Genomic DNA, 21,570 nt, shown 5'->3' with positions numbered 1-21,570 from the left:
AGTGAGTCGGGGTCCACTTTATGATCAGTTACAGTAGCCATCTAACTAGTTTTCCTGTCTCTGCTCTTTCCTCTCCAATCGTCCTTCCTCCTGTTTCTAGTTATTTTCTTAATGGTTGGATCATGATGTTTCTTTCCTCAAGAATCGTCAGTGGTTCCCTATGGAATAGAGTCAAGGCTCTGTGTTAACACATTCATATGCCTGTACCTCTTGTCCCTCCGTTGAATTCTCTTGCTGTAGTTTCCCGTGTTCACTTTCCTGAAGGCTTGGTCTCCCATCCTGCACATGTGATAGTTCTCTGCTCTGCTCATGCTGTTCTCCTAGCCCGTGTTCCTCCTTTCATGGAAATCCCTGTTATACCTCCTCCGTAAAGTCTTCCCCTGTCCTTCTGGTCTTAACCCACTACTCCTTCCTCTGGGCCCTCTTCGATGCTGCTGGCAGCTTGATGTCACATGTGCTTCATTCTGCCCTGTGCTCCAGTTAATTTGTTTGTGTTACTCTGTATTGAAAAGCAAGGCCTATTTAATCGACCTTTGTATCTAGATAGCATTTTGCATTTGTAATTCCTGCACTAATAAAGGTACGAACCAATAAATGAGTCCAATGAATAAAAATTAAGATAATAAAAATAGGTGCTATTTATTGAACACTTCCTATATGCTGGGTACTAGGTTAAGTGTTATAAATGTATTTCTTCATCTATCTTCAAAATAGTACCACGCAGTAGGTGCCATTATCATTTCTATTTTACGGTCGAGGAAACTGGGGCTAAGAGAAGTTGTAAAATCTGTCTGAGGCCACTTGGTTAGCTAGTATGAGGGCTGGATTGGAGGTCTGGCTATCTGTTGGCTCCTGCAGCTAAAATTTGTGAACCACCTGGCCCTCCACTGAGCATTCAGATAAAACTTTAGAGAAACAAGAATGACCCAATTCAGGTGTTGTGGCACATAGAGGAGGTAAAGAGACAAAAATATCATGTGATAAAGATTATTTGATGGTGTCCCATCCTCCTCCAGCTACCCATCTTCTAGTCCCACAGACAACTCACAACATCATATTTATAAAGTCACAACCTTGCAGGCCATTGTCCAGACTGAAAAGCACAATATCCACAGTAGTGGGTGGTTTTCCAGCATCTCAGGGAGCCTCTCAAAGTGTGTGATAGTGGTTTTAGAGACAAGTTTCCAGGTTCAAATTCTGGCTCTGCTCTTTACTACCTGCTTGGCAATAAACCAGAACTTTAACTATTTAAAGCTTAATTTCCTTATTTGTAAAACAAGGATACGAATAGTGCCTGCCTCATGTTTCTATGAGAATCAAGCAATATAATAAAACATGTGAAGTACTTTGCAAAGCCTGGCATGCAGTAAATGCTGTATTAATGTTACTTATTTTTATCTTGGGCATTAACAATTCTTAATAAATTCTCAAAATAATATCAATTCTATTTTACTCTAATGGCTACCATGTAGTATGGCTACCCCAAACACATGAATCCAAGAAAGCCTCTAGTGTAGTGGGTACAATTTTCAAGAGGGTAAGTTCAAGGTTAATAAGGGCTGGGTAGTTTAATTTTGGGTGTGGGATTGCACACTCCTGCCAGGAAGCTGAGATGCTGGTTGGACCTCCTTGTCAGGGAAAACTTTTCCTATTGTGTCATGTACCTGGTTTGGGGCTAATGCTCCACTGACTGTGTCATAATCCCACGCCACACAATAGAGGTACTCCTCCCCTTGCCTGGCCCTGGTTTGATGATTCATGTGGCCCTCCCAGGCCTGTGGGCACAGCGCCTAGTAGTTTGAGACATGTGAGAATGGCCACGATGGCTCCATCTCAGTGTCTGCTCTAGGCCAAGACATACAGGATTTTGAGCTTGGGACCCAGAGTCAGACTTCCTTATTTAAAATCCCAGTTCTGCCACTTGCTAGCAGTGTGACTTTAGGAAAATTGTTTAACCTCTTGTTCTCAACTTTCTCATCACTAAAATGGATGTTAGTAGTAGTACCTATATCATAGGGTTTTGAGAAAATGAAAATAAAATAACATATGGAAAATGCTTAGAGGAGTACCTGACATATAGTAAAGACTCAGCAAACAATAGTTATTACTATTCATTAACTTTCTCTTTAATTCTCATAATAACCTGAAAGATAAGGTAATCTTATCTCCAGATCAGGAATCTGAGGCTTTAGGAAGTTATAAAACTTTTCTAGGTTTACACAGTGCTTAAAAGGGGTAAAGCTGGGAAGGGATGCACCCCAGGCCAAAAGGACCCCAAAGTCCAAGGTCTTCTCCCCAATCCACTTGTACGACAGTAGTAAAAGACCTAGAGTCTAGAACAGTCATATTTCAGACTGAAGACACACCAGGGCAATGTAAAATTTCCTGATAAGTGTCCCAGCACCTGGAATCATGGCCAGGTACTGGGAAAGTTTGAGAAGGATGCGTTCAGTGACAGCTGAGAGGTTACATGAGGCCGTGTGTCAGAAGTGGGATTAATTGGGCCTTGAAGGATAAGCAGGACTTGGGTGAGAGGATGAGGATGAAGGAGGGTGTCTTCCTTCCATCTGCTGAGAAAGGAGCTTGTGTGTCAGTCCCAGAAGCAGGGCTTAGCTGAGGGATGGAAGGGGGCATCCTTCAGGCACAGATGGTGAGCAGAATGAATGAGCTGTACTGGAGAGTCATAGGAGAATATGCTGAGAGGGAAAACAAAGCTAGATTCATGGCCAGCCATGTGGTACCACTGACAAAATAAAGATGAGGAGACTGGCAAGGATGGTGTTCGAGTAACTTAGCTATGAAGAGATAAAGGCTGAACCAGAGTGGGGGTCTTGGGAAGGGGAGGGCATGGCTGGAAGGACAGTGTAAGGCTCTGTGGCAAGAGTTTGAGTGAAGAGGTGAAGGTGACGGTGTGAATTTAGCCTCTTAGTTCTGGGTCATCAGGAGCACCAGAGACCGTGGGTCAGTGCTGGCGGCATTCCAGCCATGGGCTTTGAGGGGTGCACTCCACAGCTGCATGTCTGACACACAGCCTCGATTGCGGCCCTGATTCTGCTCTGGCTGTGCTCTGGGCCACTGGATCATCGCATTTCTCCTCTTCCAGGGCTGGTGGTGGGATGCAGGGAATGATGGGACTTCAGTGGGTGCAGGGAGGAAAGCAGGAAGGAAAGTGGGCTAGCTGCAGTGGTGGAGACAGACGCGGGGAAAGAACAGACAGCAGAACTACAGAGGCTGCAGGGGAGGTGGTAAGTGGACGGGCCCACTGGGTATGCCCTGAGAGGAGAAAAGGATGTGACTAAGTGTGGGGAGCTGAGGCCAAGGCGCGAGCCAGGCTGGCTGGGAGAGGTGGTTTGAGTCTAAATACTTCTTAGAATTCCCTTTGTCGATAGGTTTATTTATCCCTACCCAGAGCCCTGTGAACTAGGGGGCCCTCCTATTCAGGAGTGCAGGAATGGGGAACATAGTCCTGGCTTAGTCATCACCTACCTAACTGGGTGACCTTGAGCAGTCATTTTGCCTCTCTGGTCTCCTATTATTCCTAACATGAAAAGCTTGGATGGGGTGATCTTTTGGGACTTTTTAGGCTTTAAAATACCTTTGAGTCCAAGTTTCATTCCTCTAGTCTTAGTTCCATGAAGTAGGACTGATGTGGAATCAGCTCTCCCCATGTCAGCTTTGCTGGTCCCACCAGCTAAGCGTATAGACGAGGAGACAGAAAACCAAGTGAACGCTGGCGTCACTAAAGACACCAGGGCAGGGGGCAAAAGCAGTGTTACGTGTCACTCCTTTCGTGGACAAAGGGGTGTTGTACGTATCCTATAATTCTGTGGTGTTTACTGAAGAATCCCTGTGCAAGTACCGTCCTCTCCCCACCCTGTTCCATTGCTCTGTTGTCCTCCCTGCATGACATCAGCGGTGGGAGAAGGTGGACCTCCTGGGGACATCACAACAGCCCTTGGATATCAGAACCCAGGCGTACAAGAGAGAGGCCTTATTCGGTTCTGACCTCTCAGCTCCTGGGGACATCACAACAGCCCTTGGATATCAGAGCCCAGGCCTTATTCGGTTCTGACCTCTCAACGGTCAGACTTAGTGTGGGGAGCTGAGTATGGTGTGTAGTGAGTATGGAGCTGAGTATGGAGTACGGTGTGGAGTGACCAGTATAGCTTTGGCAACGACCCCAGCAGACTCTGGGGGCACTACGGCTGGTCTCCCCTTTCCTCCCTAGTGAGCCAGACCTTAGACTTCAAAGGTACAGGAGGCTGTTCAAACTGAAAAGCAGGTTCTCGCGTTAATGGCAGAGGCTCTGGGCCTTCAGAAAAATAAGAAATGCCCCAGAAAAGTGTAACCATTTCAGCTTGCGTCAAAAGGAGGAACAGTGGAATGGAGTCTGGGTGGATTTCTTTTAGTGGCTGCAGTAAACTTGGGCAGGTTACTTAATGTTCCTGAGGTGCATTTTTCCTCATTTGGGAAACTGGGATAGTCATTTCCACATAATGGTGCTAATGAGAGAGTAAATGAGCTAATCTCTGCAAAGAGCTCAGATTAACGCCCGGTCCAGAGTAAATACAACATGTTTTAGATATCTTCCCTTCCCGAATGCCAGCTGCTGGTGTTTAATACATTTTGTTCAGTGGACCATGAGGTCCCTGCAGGCAGTGGTCCCTCCTCAGAGGCAAAGCAGGGTTGCTGGGTCTGAACTGAAAGCTGCAGATTTCACCCTGGCCTGATCTGCATCTGTAGGAGATCCAGGCTTCCGTTCTTTGTATAGCTCAAGCCTTTTCCTTCTGTAGTCGAACTAGAGGAGGGACTGTGGTGATTCTTCTGCTGACCTCTGGGGGGTGCTCGCCATTTCCATCCTTTGTGCTCTGAAGGTCAACATACTCGCAGGGCTTAGAGAGCGGGAAATCATTTGCTTCCGGGACTGGAAAAAGAACATAATCTCAGCATCTGGGGGATAAAGGTCGGGCCGTTCCAGGAACCTTGGGTGGACCAAGTCTGCACAGGCCTCCAAGGGGCACTTGACTGGCTCTGGGGCTCCAGAGGTCTGGTGGGCTAAGGTCTCCAGGCACTGGGACGCCTGAGGTCCTTGAAGTCTCCCTGGGTTTAGGAGGAGCTGACAGGGATGGTTTCTGAGGCCCTGGGCTTGTAACTGCTCAGGGTCTCCGAGGCTCAGGGGAAGCAGCTGGAAATGCTCCTGGGACATGAGTTGGTGGTGAGGAGGGAAATGGTAAAGGCGGTACTAACTGCAGGTGGTGATGGTGGTTTTGCCAAAAGGACCTTTTCCGGGCACTGAGTGTAAGAGTGGAGGAGACTAGACAAGTCCCTTTTGGTTTGTGAAACAGTAGGATGAATTTCTAAGATCCTGAAACTTCAATGGATTTGTCTTTTGATTCGGGAGAAGCAGTAAGGACAGAGTTAGTGGTTTATAGCAGGGTTTCTCAAATTTAATATACATTCAAATCTCTAGAGCTCTTGTTAAAATGCAAAATTCTGATTCCGCAGTTGTAGGGTGGGGCAGAGTTTCTGCATTTCTGATAAGCTCCCAGGTAATGCTGATGCTGCAGACTAAAGACAGCACTTGAAGTAGCAAAGGCCGAGAAGACTCTGCTGAGATCCAAGAGAGATTAAGTACAAACTGAAAGATGCAACTTCCTAAAGCCAGGGAAGTTTAGGATAAGCTTGTTTCATCATTGGGCCCTGGGCTCTAATGATTTGTGTGAGCGTAGAGTATTAGCATTGGTGGGAACCTGACAGATCTTCTAGTTCAGTCCCTGCATGATACAGAGAAGGAGAGGAGAGTGAGTTGTCCAAAGTTGCACAGCCAGTTTGTGGCAAGACACTGAAGGACATTGTATGCAGGCTCAGTGGTTTGCAATTCCTCTCCTTGATGATGTAGAGCTATGAGAATATTTAAGCAAAGGTATTTCAGAACAATTCTCTGGTGGGGATTGGGAGGACCACAAGGATTAGGAATTAGAGAGATTACTTAAAGGCTTTCCTATTAGGACAAGCAAGAGATGACAAGGTTCTGAGCTGTAGCCATGTGATTAGAGAGACAAAATATCTGAGAGACACTTAAAAGCCAGAATTAATAGGATTTAGAGATTAATTTTTTTAACAGAGGGAGAAGGAAGAGGAGGAATCGAGTATGACCCCCAGTGTGGGGTGGGTTAGGCAAAAAGATGAATAAATGAATGCCACCTGTCTTTTGCCCAAGAAAAACACAGGAAAAGGAGGGGGCTGGGTAAGGGGATGAGTGAGAACACAGTTAATATGAGGGGATCATCAGGAGATATCTGTCTGGAAAGGAGATATATCAGTCTACATAGGTTCCTGAGAATTGTCTCTGAGCTCCTAACATCTGTGTCCAGCATCTACAAAGTGGCAAAAGTTCCAGCTCATCCCCCAGGACAGGAATTCAATGTCACTGCCTTAGAGAGACCTTCCTGACTACTTACTTAAGTCGTTCCCCACCCCACAGTGCACCTGTCACTGTGCCTGCTATTTTCCTTCAGAGTAGTTACCATGTTTACTAATTTATATTTACCTGTTGTCATTCTCATTTATTATTTGACTCCCCACTAGTCATTAAGCACCTTAAGGTCAGGGACTATATTTTTTTCCCTACTTCATCTCTAGCACACTGAGTATCATACAGGACACATTCGTGTAATGTTTGTTGAGTTAATCACAATATGTGTGAAACAGCTGAAGGTCATTCAAATGAACTAACTTCTTAATTATATCGTTGAAGTTGCATAGAACGACTCTTTTTTCACTTTCTTTAAAGACTTGTATTGTGTGGCCATCAAGACAGACTATGGAAGCCACAGGAAATTAATCACATCTATATCCTGCAAGGGCTGTCTGTCCTTGACTGGACTTGGGAGGTCATCACAGGAAATGTCCAAACAGAAAGTGGGCTTTGTTTGTGGTATAGTGGTGGGCTAGGCTTAAGCATTGGACTGGATGTTAGATAGTATGACCTCTGGGGCTCCTTTAAATCTGAGACTCCACGACTCCATAATTTTCCCATCAAAGCTTTGGGTACTTAACAGTGTAGTCTGCTTCCTTTTCTTTCTTTCTTTCTTTTTTTTTTTTTAGCTCGGAGAGAAAATGTTTTTGTTTTGTTTTTTTCTCTGTCTGTGTCCAGGAAATCTTTACATTTAAGCCGGTAGAGAAAGATTTTAGACCTATCCTCTTTTTTTTTTTTTCCCTCTGTCCGTGTCCAGGAAATCTTTACATTTAAGCCAGTAGAGAAAGATTTTAGACCTATCTTTCCAAGGCATCTGTTCTAGAAAAGGAAAGTATGTTGAATAATTTACTTAGCTCACCACTGCCATAAATGCTATCAATTTCAAGACTAGCTCCTCTTCCTTGACAAAGTTGATCCTAACTGGAGTGGAGCTGCAGCATTAAACTCAGAAGGGGTTGAGCAACCATGTGCCATCAATAATTTATTCCCATGTCCTCCCCCACTCAATTATCTTTTTGTCCAAGAAGTCTTCTCTTCCCCCATTTCTCCACATCCTCCACTTCAGATTAGATTAGCTACTGCTGCTGGGTACGTCCACAGACTTTTGTGCTTTCTGATCACACTGAATTGTAATTGCTTTTAATATCATCTATCTTCCCTCCTTGACTATAAATTCTGTGAATGAGGAGTTAGAGCTATCTTGTTGAGCACTGTATTTCTATCTAAGACCTTGTATGTACCTGGCACATGGAAGATGCTTAATAAATATTTGATAAATAGATGAGCGGATGAATGGATGAATAGATGGATGGATAATGGACTACCACATCACTACTATAGTCAAATGACCAATAGACCTGGTCATTCTTAAAATTAGAGTGGGCACCTTTTGTTTTCATATGAGTAGAACATAGTTCCCTTTTCAAGAAGTAAATATAAACATTAAATCAATCAAAAGTCCAAGTATTTTAGAAATAGTCTTACCAGAGGCATAGTCTCTTCGAGGAACATTTGGAGGTGCTTTGACTTTCAACCTGTAGATGACAACCATTAGACAAATGGTCAGTGGGTAGGACAACTGTTGTCGCGGCCCATAATATAAGTAGATATAGAGATAATAGGTAACTAATAGAATAATGGCTCCTTTTGGACCTATCACATTGAAAAACTTAATATATTGAAAATGTAGCAAAGCCATTAATCAGAGGTTTCTCACCTCTCCCCATCTCACCAGTGCACAGTGTGGCTGTGACTTGGAAAAGGTGAAGTCAAATTGAGAAAGGGCTCTGAGAGGTCAGAATACTAGTAAGCACTGCGTTCAGAGGTTCAAGGAAGATAAATGTTGATTGGTCAATAGGACGGTAAGAGAAGATGAATTCTCTTTTAATAAATAACTTAATAAATGCTTTAAATAATAGGAAAAAATAGCTATAATGAGAACTTCAGTTGTAGGTTGGACTCAAATTATTTTTGCACTTTTAACCCATTTCCCGTTTAGAAAAAAAGTGCAGCTCTCTGTCAGCCTTAATTTAATTATACATAAACAAGTTTTTTTGAGGCTGAAGCAAATCTGACTGGGTTTCAATGTAAAAATAAAATATAAAAACTGTTCTTGGAGTTATTTCTAAACAGAACTTGTCTCTAATCCTAATGTAACAGAAATATGCACATAAATCGGGTTCATCAAATGAATCTTCAGCTAATAATTGTTCGAGAACGATGTTAACATTGCAAGTAGGAATGCTACATTTTCTAGGATTTGACATTTTCAGCAATCGAGAATTATTATATTTTGTAAATGGGATACCACTATACTACTAAAAACAGAAAGCTATGAATTGAATGATGTCATTTGTTTTCAAAAACTATCGCTATGCTAGTGCGATGTGAAAAAAATAATAAAGGCGAGATATTTTGTGGCAAACTTTTGGTTAAGACTGTAATCCGCCAGTTACGTCAGAGTAAATGCTGCAGCTCCAAGTGCCGTTGGTGAGTATTCTCGCGGCAAATGGGAAATGGTTTAAAAAAAATGCTAAATAAGTGAGCAATAAATGTCTCCAGGTTGGGGATTGTGATATTTAGCTTATTCAGAAGTTGAATTGTTTCAAGCACTTTCAAAACTACTTTAGTATCTTCATGCACATATAAAATGTTCTGAATATTCACAATCCTTCCTCACTTATTAAAAAAGATAATTAAAATTACGTTTTAAAAATGTATCCCAAATTTTAGGCTTTTTGTAAGTACTGACAACGCCTCCCCTTCCATTATTTGAGATAGGTAAGGTTTATAGTAAATTGTTATTTTAAAAATAGCTACCCATTTTATTTAAGAATGATTTACTTAATTAAAAATTTAAAAATATATAAATAAAGCCTATATCTAGTAGCTTTTATTTACTAAAATATCACATCCTTTAGAAGGAGTATATGAGGTAATCATTACATACAAACCATATTTCTTGGGGGAAAAATCAGTTCAGAAATTCATGTTTGATTACAAAAAACAAGACTTATAAACCAGTATTTAGAACAGTATTTATATTTGCGTATAAACTTTGCTTTTTGTTTTCCCAAAGACTCTGTTATTTCCTTCAATTCTCATAGCAAGCCAGAGAGTGTGCCGGGAAGATGTTACCATTAGAGCTATGATGAGGCCCAGAGAGATGACCAAAGGAGTTGTAGGGAAGAACAGCAAAAACAAAACTGAGTGTGGTGCCAGGTCTAGAGATGGACAGGTGAAATTTCAAAAAGCACAAACCAACTATTACTCAATATTGTCATCATTTCATAAAAGAAAAGAAAGGATATTTTAATACTCCAAAAGGTACGAAGCTCATCATCTCAGAATAAACGACAGACACAAGAAATGACTGTTGGTCACTGAACACAAACTAGAAATTAAAGGTGTGGTTTGGGCCACACTAGGCAGCCAGCAGCTGCACACCAACCCCCAACACTTTAAGGTCCTTATTTTCTCATTTTGCCATGAACCAGTGACAACTCTGTCACGGTCTTGTGTTAGGAAACCAGTGTGTTCAACCGTGCTTCCTCCTTTCAAAGTGGCACCTGTTGCCTGACTATGAATGAGAGCTAAGAAATGCATGTCACTTAGAACCAAAGGGCATTGACTTCACTCAGGGTAATGACTGTGGAATCCATATTTTCCAAGTTGAGAAGAAACATGGTTTGCCAAATAAAAGTGTTTTGGGGGACCATGGGTATAATACGACAGAAAGTACCTGGAAAAAATTGAGCTCCATGGCTGCTGTAAGTATGATTGACCACAGAATAGACATTTTATACAGTGGATTCATAATATTGAGAAAACTAATGTATTGTAAAACTGTGAGCTAATCGATCTAGAATTGCTAGTGGTTAAAACAGTGACTAGCAAGGTTCTCTCATTTCAATGAAATTCTACATGTATCAGAAATAGTAAATGAAAATGATCACACACCTCTCCCAATCACAGGGTAGAACATGAAAACAAATTCTCCTCCTCTATGAGATGACCATGGTCTCACAAGTGGAAGATTATTTTAACTGTTTTATGATGATCACTTATACATATTGAGACTCACATTTTATAGTCTAAAAACACCACAAAAAGTGATTTCTTACTTTTAAGTTTAGCAAAAACCAAAAAGAATGAAGATACTCTGTTCCAAAGAGGTAGGAAATTAACTTTTATACACTATTGGTGGTACAAAATTTTTGGAAAACAATTTACTAACATTAATAAAATATTTTGAGGGCACGAATCCTTCCACCCAGAAGTTTCATTTCAGGAATTTAACTTTCTCGTATACTCAAAATCTGGAAAAGTATTTATTAAAATATTATTTATGACAATTGAGCTGAAAGAAATGGTGACAAATTTTTGATGTAATCAAAATTTATATTATCGAATTGCCCTCCAAAAATGTCGTGCCAGTGTAAACTCCCACACCCCATTTAAAAAATGTCCAACAATATATAGCTGGTTACATGAATAATAATACATGTATAGTAGACTATTAATTAGCTGTTTAAAAAGGAATATGGTTTATTTTCACATCCCAACAAAGAAAAATGTCCATGATATAGCATTAAGTAAAACCACCAAACAGAGCAAATTGATAGAATGGTTTATGTAGCATGATGCCATTCATGATGAAAGTGTATGCATATATAGGTATGTATTATGGCATATCAGTGTATGCATGCATGTGTGTAAACATATATACATAGATCGATATACCAAACTCACTCATGACAATGTCCATTTCTGGGGAGCGGGTTAAACTGGGGATATGAAGAAGTGGGAGATTTTGACTTTATACAATTCTGAACTCTTCGATTTTTTTTTTCCTGTTGTGTATTACTCTCTTAAAAAAATGCTTAAATAAAAACTTAACAGGATAACATTTCCTCTTTCCTCTTGACTTAGATTTTGAATGTCAAATGCAGGTATGTACAATTTCTATTCTCTTAAAAAAATCTTAAGAGTTTTTGGTATGCAGGAAGATTTAGAATTCTAGCCTACCAAGTGCCAACTGAAATCACCATTTAAGGCAAAAAATTGAAAGCAGAAATCAAAATATAGGAAGCAAGTACGGCATGCTAAAGAAGCTAGTGTTGTGTTCTTGTAATGTCTCCTCTGGATTTCTCCAACCATATCCTTGTGGCCCTTGGCGAAATGGTTTTGGAAGCTGATTTTCCTGCTTCTATAAATGTCATTTTGATGTTTTCCAGGCACCTTGAATGGCATAGCTCACCCTTCCTGCTGTGGGGGGAAAAAGCAAAGTTCCCTAAGCAAAACCCCGGTCACTCACCATGTTTCCTGAATGTGGATCTGACCACTATGGACTTTAGTAAGAAAGGGTTCCATGCTAAAGAGATTGCAACTGCTCACTAGGATAACAGAGAACTTTGTTTTCTTTCACTTAGCACAGACTGACGTCGATGTTATTTATATGAATAAGTGCTCATCTAGTGCTATAGAGTCTAACTTACTTTTTGATTTTGTTCATTATTCCACCTTCATTGTTCTTAATGTCATGGACCATCTTTTGAAGCTGCCTGTAAGAGAGAAATTAAATAAAATGTTAATAACTAGATTGGTTTAAAAAGGGGGAGCACTACAATAAAACCCCAAACAGCGTGGCTTGTATTGCATTTAATTAAGTTGACCATCTGCTACCGGAGTAAAGGGAGAGTGTGACTGATTCTGTAAAGAATGTGGTTATTGGGACATGTCAGGGCCACTCTCAGGCTGGAAAGAGGAATTCTGATTCCCAGATCTGTTTGTCTGAGGAGACATGTGATGAAAAACCCTGTGATCCTACCATAAGCCTCACTCTTCATCACTTACTGTTCTTTGAGCATCCACATTGTAAGGATGGGGTTACTTTGAAGGACATGTTATGGGCTGATATCAGGCCCAAGATTCTTTTTGTTGACTTTACTAAGTAGAATCTGGAATTATTGTCATTTAAAAATTGCACATACAGAGAAGCCATAGAAAAAATGATTAGTAGATGTGACCACATAGATATTTGAAACTTTTGTAGAATATGCACAAAATCAAAAGAGAAATGACATGTTGGAAGAAATATCTGTAACACATAATAATAATAATCAGGACTACATGTTCTGATTTACAAAGAAATCTTACAACTCAGTAAAAAAAAGATTAACAGTTCAGAAGGAAAATGAGCAAAGGATGTGAACACACAGCTAATAAAAAAAAAAAAATTACGAATGAGCAACAGACCAATGCAAAGATATTTAATATCACTTATATTGAAATAAATCCAAGATGAACTAACAGTGAGATACGTTCTGCTTATCAGACTGGCAAAACTTAACACATGTGCTAAGACCCAGGGTTAATGAGGGTATGAGAATACAGATATTCTTGGGAATGCAAATTGTTACAATCAATATCTATCAAAATTTAAAACCTTCATGCTTTTTTGACCCAGAAATCCACTGCTAGGAATTTGCCTTATGAACATGGTCATAAATCTATACCATTACATAGCTATCCATTTATATACATGTAAGCGTTATTTGTAATAACCCTAATCCTTCCTGCCTCCCCCTTAAAAAAATCTGGAAACAACCTAAACACCCATGAATCACTAAAAGGGAACTAGTTCAATAAACTTTGATAAAGCTATATGATGGAATACCACAGACCCTGTAAAAAAAAAATACATCTGTATTACTGATATATAAAAATCCCCAAGAGATATTGGTAAACAAAAATGCAAAAGGAGGAGAAAAGCAAAGAAGGAAGGACAGTTAAGAATAGTGTATAGCATATTTTTTTTGGTGGAGAAAAAAGGACTTATGCATACATATGTGCTGGTATGTGCATACCTTTTTAGAAAGATATGCAAGAAGTCATTAAAAGGTTGTTTTCCAAGCCAATGAAGTGCCTTCACACAAATTAGAAAATGGTACCTCTTTTTTCCTGGGTAGACACTGCCCAATGACAGGGTGCACGGCTTGGCAAACAGACAAGGATGGAATCCAGCCGCTACCAGTCCTTAAGGCTGGGCACCTTGCACAGGGCACAGATCGATCAACCGTAGGGTGAGGATCTGGTGGCTCAGGATGGGGGTGGCACTACTGCTTTATAAAAAGGAGACTTTTACTTTACAACGAAGACTTTTCTATATTATTTGAATTTTCATAGCATGGTATATCACCTTTATTATTGGTTTTATGTATGTATATAGAGAAAAATGTTAACAGGAATGGAGTATTGGATCATGTTTTGTTTTTTTCTTAATAACCTGACTTAAAATTATATATGTGTGTGTATATATATATTTGTGTGTGTATATATGTGTGTATATACGTATGTGTGTGTATATGTGTGTATATACGTATATATATGTGTGTATATACGTATATATATATATATATTTGTGTGTGTATATATGTGTGTATATACGTATGTGTGTGTATATATGTGTGTATATACGTATGTGTGTGTGTAATTTCACATGATTCTGTCCTGAAAGAGTAGGATATTTGAATTCGCCTTTCAGGCAAGCTTTTCCTTTGTTCTGAGAAAACTGTTTGATCAGGCCCTTTAGCTAACAAAATGTAAAGCTTGTACACAGCCATTGTTCTTGGAGAAAATTGTGAATTCCCATCAACCTGAATGCAGATACCTGACTCTGGAAGCTAGGCCTTCTATTAGGTAATATAAATAGTGGTACAAAATTAAGCTATGCATAGGCCTGTAAAATCCTGCTGATCGTGAAGAATCTGGAAGAAATGTCCTCTGGCTCTGTAGGGATCTAGAATGCACATGCTGCAAAACTTTTCATTGTGGATGGAGCAGTTTAGAGGATGAGAGGACAACTTGTCAGAGAAACTCTGTGTGGCCCGGCCGGTTGGCATCCTCCACGAAGAGTTAATTTAAGGCCGATAACCCACCTATGCTGATGTTCTGCTGTAGTTGTTTATTGACTGCCATCGGGCACCAAGGATGTGGGGTAGATTTACTGGGTAGGGGGTAGACATTCCTACTCTTCACTATTCTGGAAAAAGGGAGAGTCTCAAATAAGGAATGGGAAGTTAGGGATTTTAGGGAGCTCTTTCTCTTTCTCGGTCTAATGACTGTTAGGAGCTAGTGTCTTGAAGAATATAAACACACTTGAGAGATATTCAATGGTGGAGAGATGGGGAGGGATGTAGGGATGACGGGGTGGCCCTGAAGCTGAGGCTGGGTCTGGTCCTCACCTCTGAGAGGAGCCATAACCAGGGCCATCGCTAACCATTTTCAATGACATAATTCCTCTCCACTGCCCCTGAATCTTTGGTAATGTACTGTCAGTAGTTGCAGGCTGGCCTCAGCTGGGCCCTGGGGGTGGAGTATTTTCATTGGCATGGAGGAGTGGCGCAGAGAAAGGACAGGCTGGAGGGCAGAGCAGAAGGATAAGGGAAACTTCTTTCGGGACCTCCTTAAGGCTGCATCTTGGGGAATTATCTACATAACTGGGGGCCCTACTGAGGGGCCCAAGTTTAGATCTGAGGAGGGGTCAATGCCAAGTTGTAATTTGGGTTTACAACAAAAGAAATGAGACCACATTTTATATCCCCAGTTAGGGAGGCTGGCCATACTCATTCCATTTGTGTGAACTCAGCAAAGCACCAGGCTCAGCAACAGAGAAAAAGGTAGATGAGAAAAAAGAGGGACCACCTGGCCCAGCAGAGACATACAGAGGGTCCCCCAAGTAGCTTCAGAACTCTACAGAGTTCTAGAATTTGTTCACATCTATCCTGCATCAAACTCCTTCTAGTCTTCCTGAAGAAACTGTAGAAACTATCTGAGATAGAGGAATGAGAGAAAACAAAAGATAAGAAATCTGGGAGACAATCATCCGAATGGGAAAATATATTTGCAAGCAACGCCTCCAATAAGGGCCTAATATCCAAAATATACAAAAAACTCATATGATTCAATAACAACAACAAAACAAAAAATTCAATTAAAAAATGAGCAGAGGTCTTGAACAGACACTTTTCCCAAGAAGACATACAAATGGTCAACAAACATATGAAAGAATGCTCAGCATTATGAGCTATTAAGGAAATGCAAATCAAAACCACAATGAGATACCATCTCACACCTGTTAGAATAGCTGTTATCAACAGGACCAGTAATAACACTTGTTGGGGAGGATGTGTATAAAAAGGAACCCTCTTACACTGCTGGTGGGATTACAAACTGGTACAGCCACTATGGAAAACAGTATGGAGGTTCCTCAAAAAACTAAGAATTGTTCTAACATATGATCCAGCAATCTTCTACTGGGTATTTACCTCAAAGATTTGAAAACATATATCCGAAAAGATATTTGCATACCGATGTTCATAGCGGCATTTATTCACGGTGGCCAGGACATGGAAGCAACCAAAGTGTCCTACGATAGATGACTGGCTAAAGAAGCTATGGTACATATATACAATGGAATATTACTCAGCCATAAGAAAAGATGAAATACTGCCATTTGCGACAACGTGGGTGGACCTTGAGATAATCATTGCTAAGTGAAATAAACCAGACCGAAAAAGTTGAAAACCACATCATATCACTTATATGTGGGATAAAAACCTGAAAGCAACAAACAGAGACTCATGGACATGGACAATAGACTAGTGTTTATCAGAGGACGGGGGGAGGGTGAAGGTAGACGGGGTAAAAGGGGTCAAATCTGTGGCGACAAAAAGGAATCTAACTATGGGCGGTGAATACACAATACAATAGGTATATGCCTTACTGTTGAATTGTACACCTGAAACTTACTGGATTTCGTTAATCAATGTCACCATAATAATAATAAAAAAAAAAGTGAAATTTTTTAATTTTCAAAATGTTGTCTATAATAGTGTTGCTAAAATTTTTTTAATTTTTATTAAAATAATGAACACATAATAAAATTTCTGAGAAAAAAATTTTAAAAAAGGAAATCTGGGAGTGGAGAGAAAGAGAGCTTGAAAGAGATTGAAATGAATTGATTGAGAGGAAATTTAATAATTTCAAACGGAGAGCAGAAGGTAACTGGTTGTAAGCTTACTGTAATTGAATGACGTGTCTTTAGTCTAAATTAATGTTTAACCAGGTTGAAAGGTAGAGTGAGCCAGATCCTTTCAGAAGATCATTAAGAGTGGGGCACAGGCAATGCAATAACAATCCAGGGACTGATGTGTATAAGCGACTTTGCTGTAGGTGTAGATAAACAGATGTAAATTGTTGCAAAAGAGTTTGATGTAATTTTGTCATTTGTTCAATTTGGTATCTGATGCTTCTTCGCAATTCCTATTTGCTTTTATTATATTGTTAAACATATAATTATAATATGTAAATGATAGTAAATGTTAAAGTGTTTCATAACCTATATTTGTATTTAATTTTTTTCCTTCTCTTTCTGCATCTCATTCACACAAATGCTAATGTCCACTGGGTGCTCAGTTATAGCTGCCAAACATGTTACCTGGTAAAGTGCAGTGTCCCCCAAACCAAGATGTGACGTTCTCTGCTCATTTGATCAACTATTTACACACTGTGTGATGCACAGCTTTGCTGCTTTCTAGTACCATCTGCTCCATTTTAGAGTACTTTTTTTCTCTACTATGTGCAATAACAGAGGAATGTGCAATTGAATCTTCTGGGAGAGGTTGCTTTCAATTTAAACATCAGTCGTTTTACTGTGATGAGTCGTGTGGAGGTGAAAATAGGTAAGACATAAAACAGCTTCACTTTGATTAATCCTTTCAAAGATGTCCTTCTATGGTTGGAATAAGAATAATAGGATGACAATGTTCTAATTATTTAAAGTTGTGAAGAGACAATCATGTTAATGTAACAAAATAAAGAACAAAGCTTATTTAATGTATGTTTTAAAACAATATTCATATGGAATTTTTTAGCAGGATAGCATGTAGGCATTTAAAAATGATGAACAGACCATATAAGTAATTATAATTATTATTACTTATACAAACCAAATCAAATTTCATATTCTCTTCTTGGCTGTTGTTTTTAAAAAAATCTTTCAAGCTTTTGAATTAATGTCAACAAACTTAGTTATTTAACAACATTCTGGATCTCAAGAAATTTAGGTCCCAGGATGTACTGAGAGAGGAAAAATCATCCTCTGAAAGTTACAAGTCTGTTCTCTGCCTTCAAAGGAGTTGCTTAGTTTAGAACCTGATAGACCAGTGGTTCTCACTCTAAACTGCCTCAGAATCACCTGGGCTATTGCAATGCAGAGTTTCAATATACCCCTGGAGTTTCTGATTGGGCAGCGGTGTGGTGGGGCCAAAGAATTTGCATTCCTAAGCTTCCAGGTGGTGCAAGAGCCAGTGTAGTGCTTGTGGGGTATGTAAACAGCCCAGGGACTCCCAGATTCCCCGGGGCAAGAAATCTGTAAGAGTGGGATGGGGTACTGTAATGTGAATGGCAAAACATGACCTGACCTTTTTTCTTTTCTTGTTTGCTTTTTTTTAGAGTCACAGGTAAGTAGTGGCTGGTGGCATAGGCTGTATAGTTTTGAATTTTATAACTTTATTTCTGATTAAAAATGTCATGTATGCTAAGTGAAAAAACCAATCTGAAAAGGCTACCTACTGTATGATTCCAACTGGAATCTGGAAAAGGCAAAACTATAGAGCAAGTAAAAAGATCAGTGGTTGTCAGGAGTTTGGGAGGAGGGAGGGAAGAATGGCGAGGTGAAATGAGATTTTTAGAGCAGTGAAACTGTTTTGTACAATAGTGTAATGGTGGCTACATGTAAGAGATGTTCATTGTATCAAAATTTGGAAATAATACTTAAAATGTCATTCTTAATTCTAACCTTCACTATTAATATTTAATTGAACAGCCTTTCTATTTTTTACTATATATGTACATATTTTACATGATTAAGATCATACTTGACATTTTGTTATCTGCATTTCCCACTTATAATGTGAACATTTTCATTAAAAAAAAAACCCTTAGGCTTTATCTTCTTCTCCCTGCCCCACCCCCCATTTTGAAAGGCCTTTTATTTTTAGGTTAATAGTGGAAAGAATTTAAAAATTTTTTTTTAAATTCATTTTTCAGTTATAGTTGATGTACAATACGGTGTTAGTTTCAGGTGTACAACATAGTTATTAGACATTTATATACCCGATGAGTCTAGTATCTATGTGGCACCATACATTGTTATTACAATATTATAGCCATCTAGTCTTTATCCACATTTTTCTTCTCCTGTGAACTGAAGAGCCTTTCACTAGCTGAAACTCTGATCCAGGTGGGCTTGAAAGAAAGTGATGAAATATCAGGACCCTGTGATTGAGGGAAGGGAGAGAAGACCAGACCAGACTTGGGAAGACTAACTGCTGCTGAGAATAAGGGCTAAATGCCTTGCTTCTGGGAGCCTTGGATCTGGGGGTTAGGCCTGAAGGACGGGAATGACCAGACAATCTCAGTTTCCCTTCTGTGCTTTCAAAGCCAGACCACTCTCTGAAACAACGTTTCCTAGAGCATGGTATGAAGACTGCCTAACTTTCGTATCTGTAAAGTAATGATAGTAATATATACCTTGTAAGGCTGGTGTGGAAATGACAGATAATGGATGTAAATTGCCTGTCCACACCGGCATTTTCAGTTGGGGTAATGGCTCTTTTAAGACCCCGGGGACTGGATTTGACCAGGAACAAAACTCAAGCCAGTGCTGCCTGCTGGAGATGTGAAAGGGGAAGATTTCCACTGAGGGAAATTTCCTCCAAGCCAGAAGTTACTCCAGAATTGGGTTTGGTTGTGGTTTTATTGTTCTTGTTATTAGGTGGGTGTTTTTTTTGTTGTTGTTTTTTGGTTTTTTTGGTGGCAGGGTGGAGGGGGATGGCTGGTGGCAGAGAGAGTTGGCTGAGAACACTCTCCAACCCAGCATGGCTGATTGGCACCAACCTGTGGGAATGGTCTGATGACCTCAGTTCTGCATAAAACTGTGGGTATTTATGTGCCCTGACATTTGCTCTGTAACCTGCAATAATACCGTTTACAAATACATGAATTATTTTGGGTGCACTAAATATTAGTACTAACAAATGCTTCCCTATAATCATCTGTATCCAAGTGTAAGAAGAGAATGTTTTAATCAACACTAAGTTTAGTACAAGTAAAAACAATGTGCTTGCCAAAAACTGAAATTAAGTTAAAAAATAAAAAATTCAGATTGTTGGGCCCTAAATCATACCAATGGTATAAAAATACTAGGTGGGGCCCAGCGATATGCATTTTAACAAACTTCCTGAGACTGGTGACTCTTATAACACAGAAGGCTCAGAACCTTTTCTAAGAGAGCAGAGCAGGTTTATCTCCTCGGCAAGGCTTCATTGCAAAGAGCCAAAGATAAGGCTTGCCAACCTCCAGAGCATCTTCCCACCTGCCCTTTATTTCCGGAAATATCTTTAGTAGCAAATCTTACTGTTTACACCATGATCAGTTGCCAAAAGCTTACCTAGACACTGTCCCCAGGAAAGGAATACACTAACAAACAGGAGTTTTTGTCAGTGGTGTGATGTCTGCTTTCAGCAGAGGAAAAGAGCAGAAAGAATCAGTTGTGGGTGCTGACCAACTTTTACCTTCCCCTGTGCTCAGATCCATATAAGTCGGGCACATAGATACTCCGTCTGCCTACCTTCTGTTCTTAGGTCTGGTACCAGACCAGGGATTCGGACCCCAGGAGCCTAGCCTCCTTCAACGAGTATTTCCTGAATTGAAGTTGGGAGATTACATCAGTGGACAGTCTCTGTACATCTTCTCCTTTTTGGAAGAAAAGTTAGGCTTGAGAAGTGGCCTTGACTTTGGCTAAACATTAGAATTACTTAGGGAGCTTTTAATAATCCTCATACCCTGGCCTTCCCCCAAGATCATTGGCTCCCAGGTGATTCCAGTGTGTGGCCAAGGTTGGGAATCGTTGGCAGCGTTACCTGAATAGATCTTTGTAAATTCCCCGGGGAAGACGCAGTGGCTAAGAGCACACAAGTTGGAGAGGAACCCATAGATGCTGACTGCCCTTCAGAAGGAGTTTGCAGGCAGAGAACTGCCCCCAGGTGTGTGGAGGGACAGAACAAATCCAGGAAAGATGGACTGGTGGGACACAGAGCTCTACCGGGACCCTGGGGGCACTTGGAAGGCAACTGCTCATGGATATTTCGGCCAGATCACCAAAGAGTCAACCCAGAAAATTCATAGTATTTTATAAAATACCTTCCCAATAATTTTTATTAAATAAAGAAGATGATTTAAAGCATAGCATCATTGAGTTTAGTGAAAAAAAAAAAATAAAAGGATCAGAAAACACCTTGCTTTCCTTTGAGCTTCTTAGTACATTCACAAAGGATTGTGAAAAGGCAGGTTTGGGTTTATTTATTTATTTATTTTTTACTCTGCCTTTCCAGAAAAAGTGGAATGCAAAGTAATGTTAATCAGAGAAAACCCCTGTTTAATCTGGATTTAGGAATGGACTAAAGAGGGTCTTTTATTAAAGCGACTCTTTGCAAACAAAAGGAGCAGGCAAATCTTTCCTCCTTCATCCCCACATCTTAACCTTGGGCCCAGTTCTGGACTTGCATCCTTTCGGTATCCATAGGGCTGGCCCTCCGCTCAGCCAGGATCTATGCCTGCACCTTACCCTTCACACCAGGAAAACGCTATGCCTAGCAGTCCAGTCCATGCTCTGGGGTTTGTCGGGGCCTTATTCAGCTAATGTTTATAACAACCAACTTTCACCAGGCCACTTCCTCCTCAAGAGCCTGCAGTAGCTCCCCAGTGTCTACTGAACGAAGTCTGACTTTTTGTCTTGACAAGAGTTATTCAGTCTCACCCTGAGCTCCTAAAATTGCTTTGTGACTTCCTGAGAATTATCTACACCTACTTGGTTGAAACATGTGTGTTCTTCTCACACCTGGCCTGGTATCTCCAACTTTTGTGTTTCTATGATCCATTTGGAGTAGAAATCTAATATTTTCTTTGAGATATCTCTCTCTCTCTCTCTCTCTCTCTATATATATATATTTTCTTTGAGATATCTC

At 40.2% G+C, this 21,570-nt stretch overlaps 1 protein-coding gene across 1 annotated transcript in view; it reads right to left on the bottom strand.

The window, feature by feature from the left end:
- The window catches only part of BLNK (B cell linker), a 73,139-nt gene that overhangs the window by 35,810 nt on the left and 15,759 nt on the right, over nucleotides 1-21,570 (bottom strand). Inside the window, exons 2-3 of the mRNA XM_006925925.2 lie at nucleotides 11,977-12,042; nucleotides 7,964-8,013 (exon numbers count right to left, since the gene is read on the bottom strand). Coding sequence (XP_006925987.1) covers nucleotides 7,964-8,013; nucleotides 11,977-12,042 — 116 coding nt within the window. The remainder of the gene's footprint in view (nucleotides 1-7,963; nucleotides 8,014-11,976; nucleotides 12,043-21,570) is intronic.

Source organism: Pteropus alecto, unplaced genomic scaffold (assembly GCF_000325575.1).
Source record: "Pteropus alecto unplaced genomic scaffold, ASM32557v1 scaffold88, whole genome shotgun sequence".
Classification (NCBI taxonomy): Eukaryota; Metazoa; Chordata; class Mammalia; order Chiroptera; family Pteropodidae; genus Pteropus; species Pteropus alecto.
The sequence above is the reverse complement of the archived record's forward strand: the minus strand, read 5'-3'. Positions and strand labels throughout refer to the sequence as shown.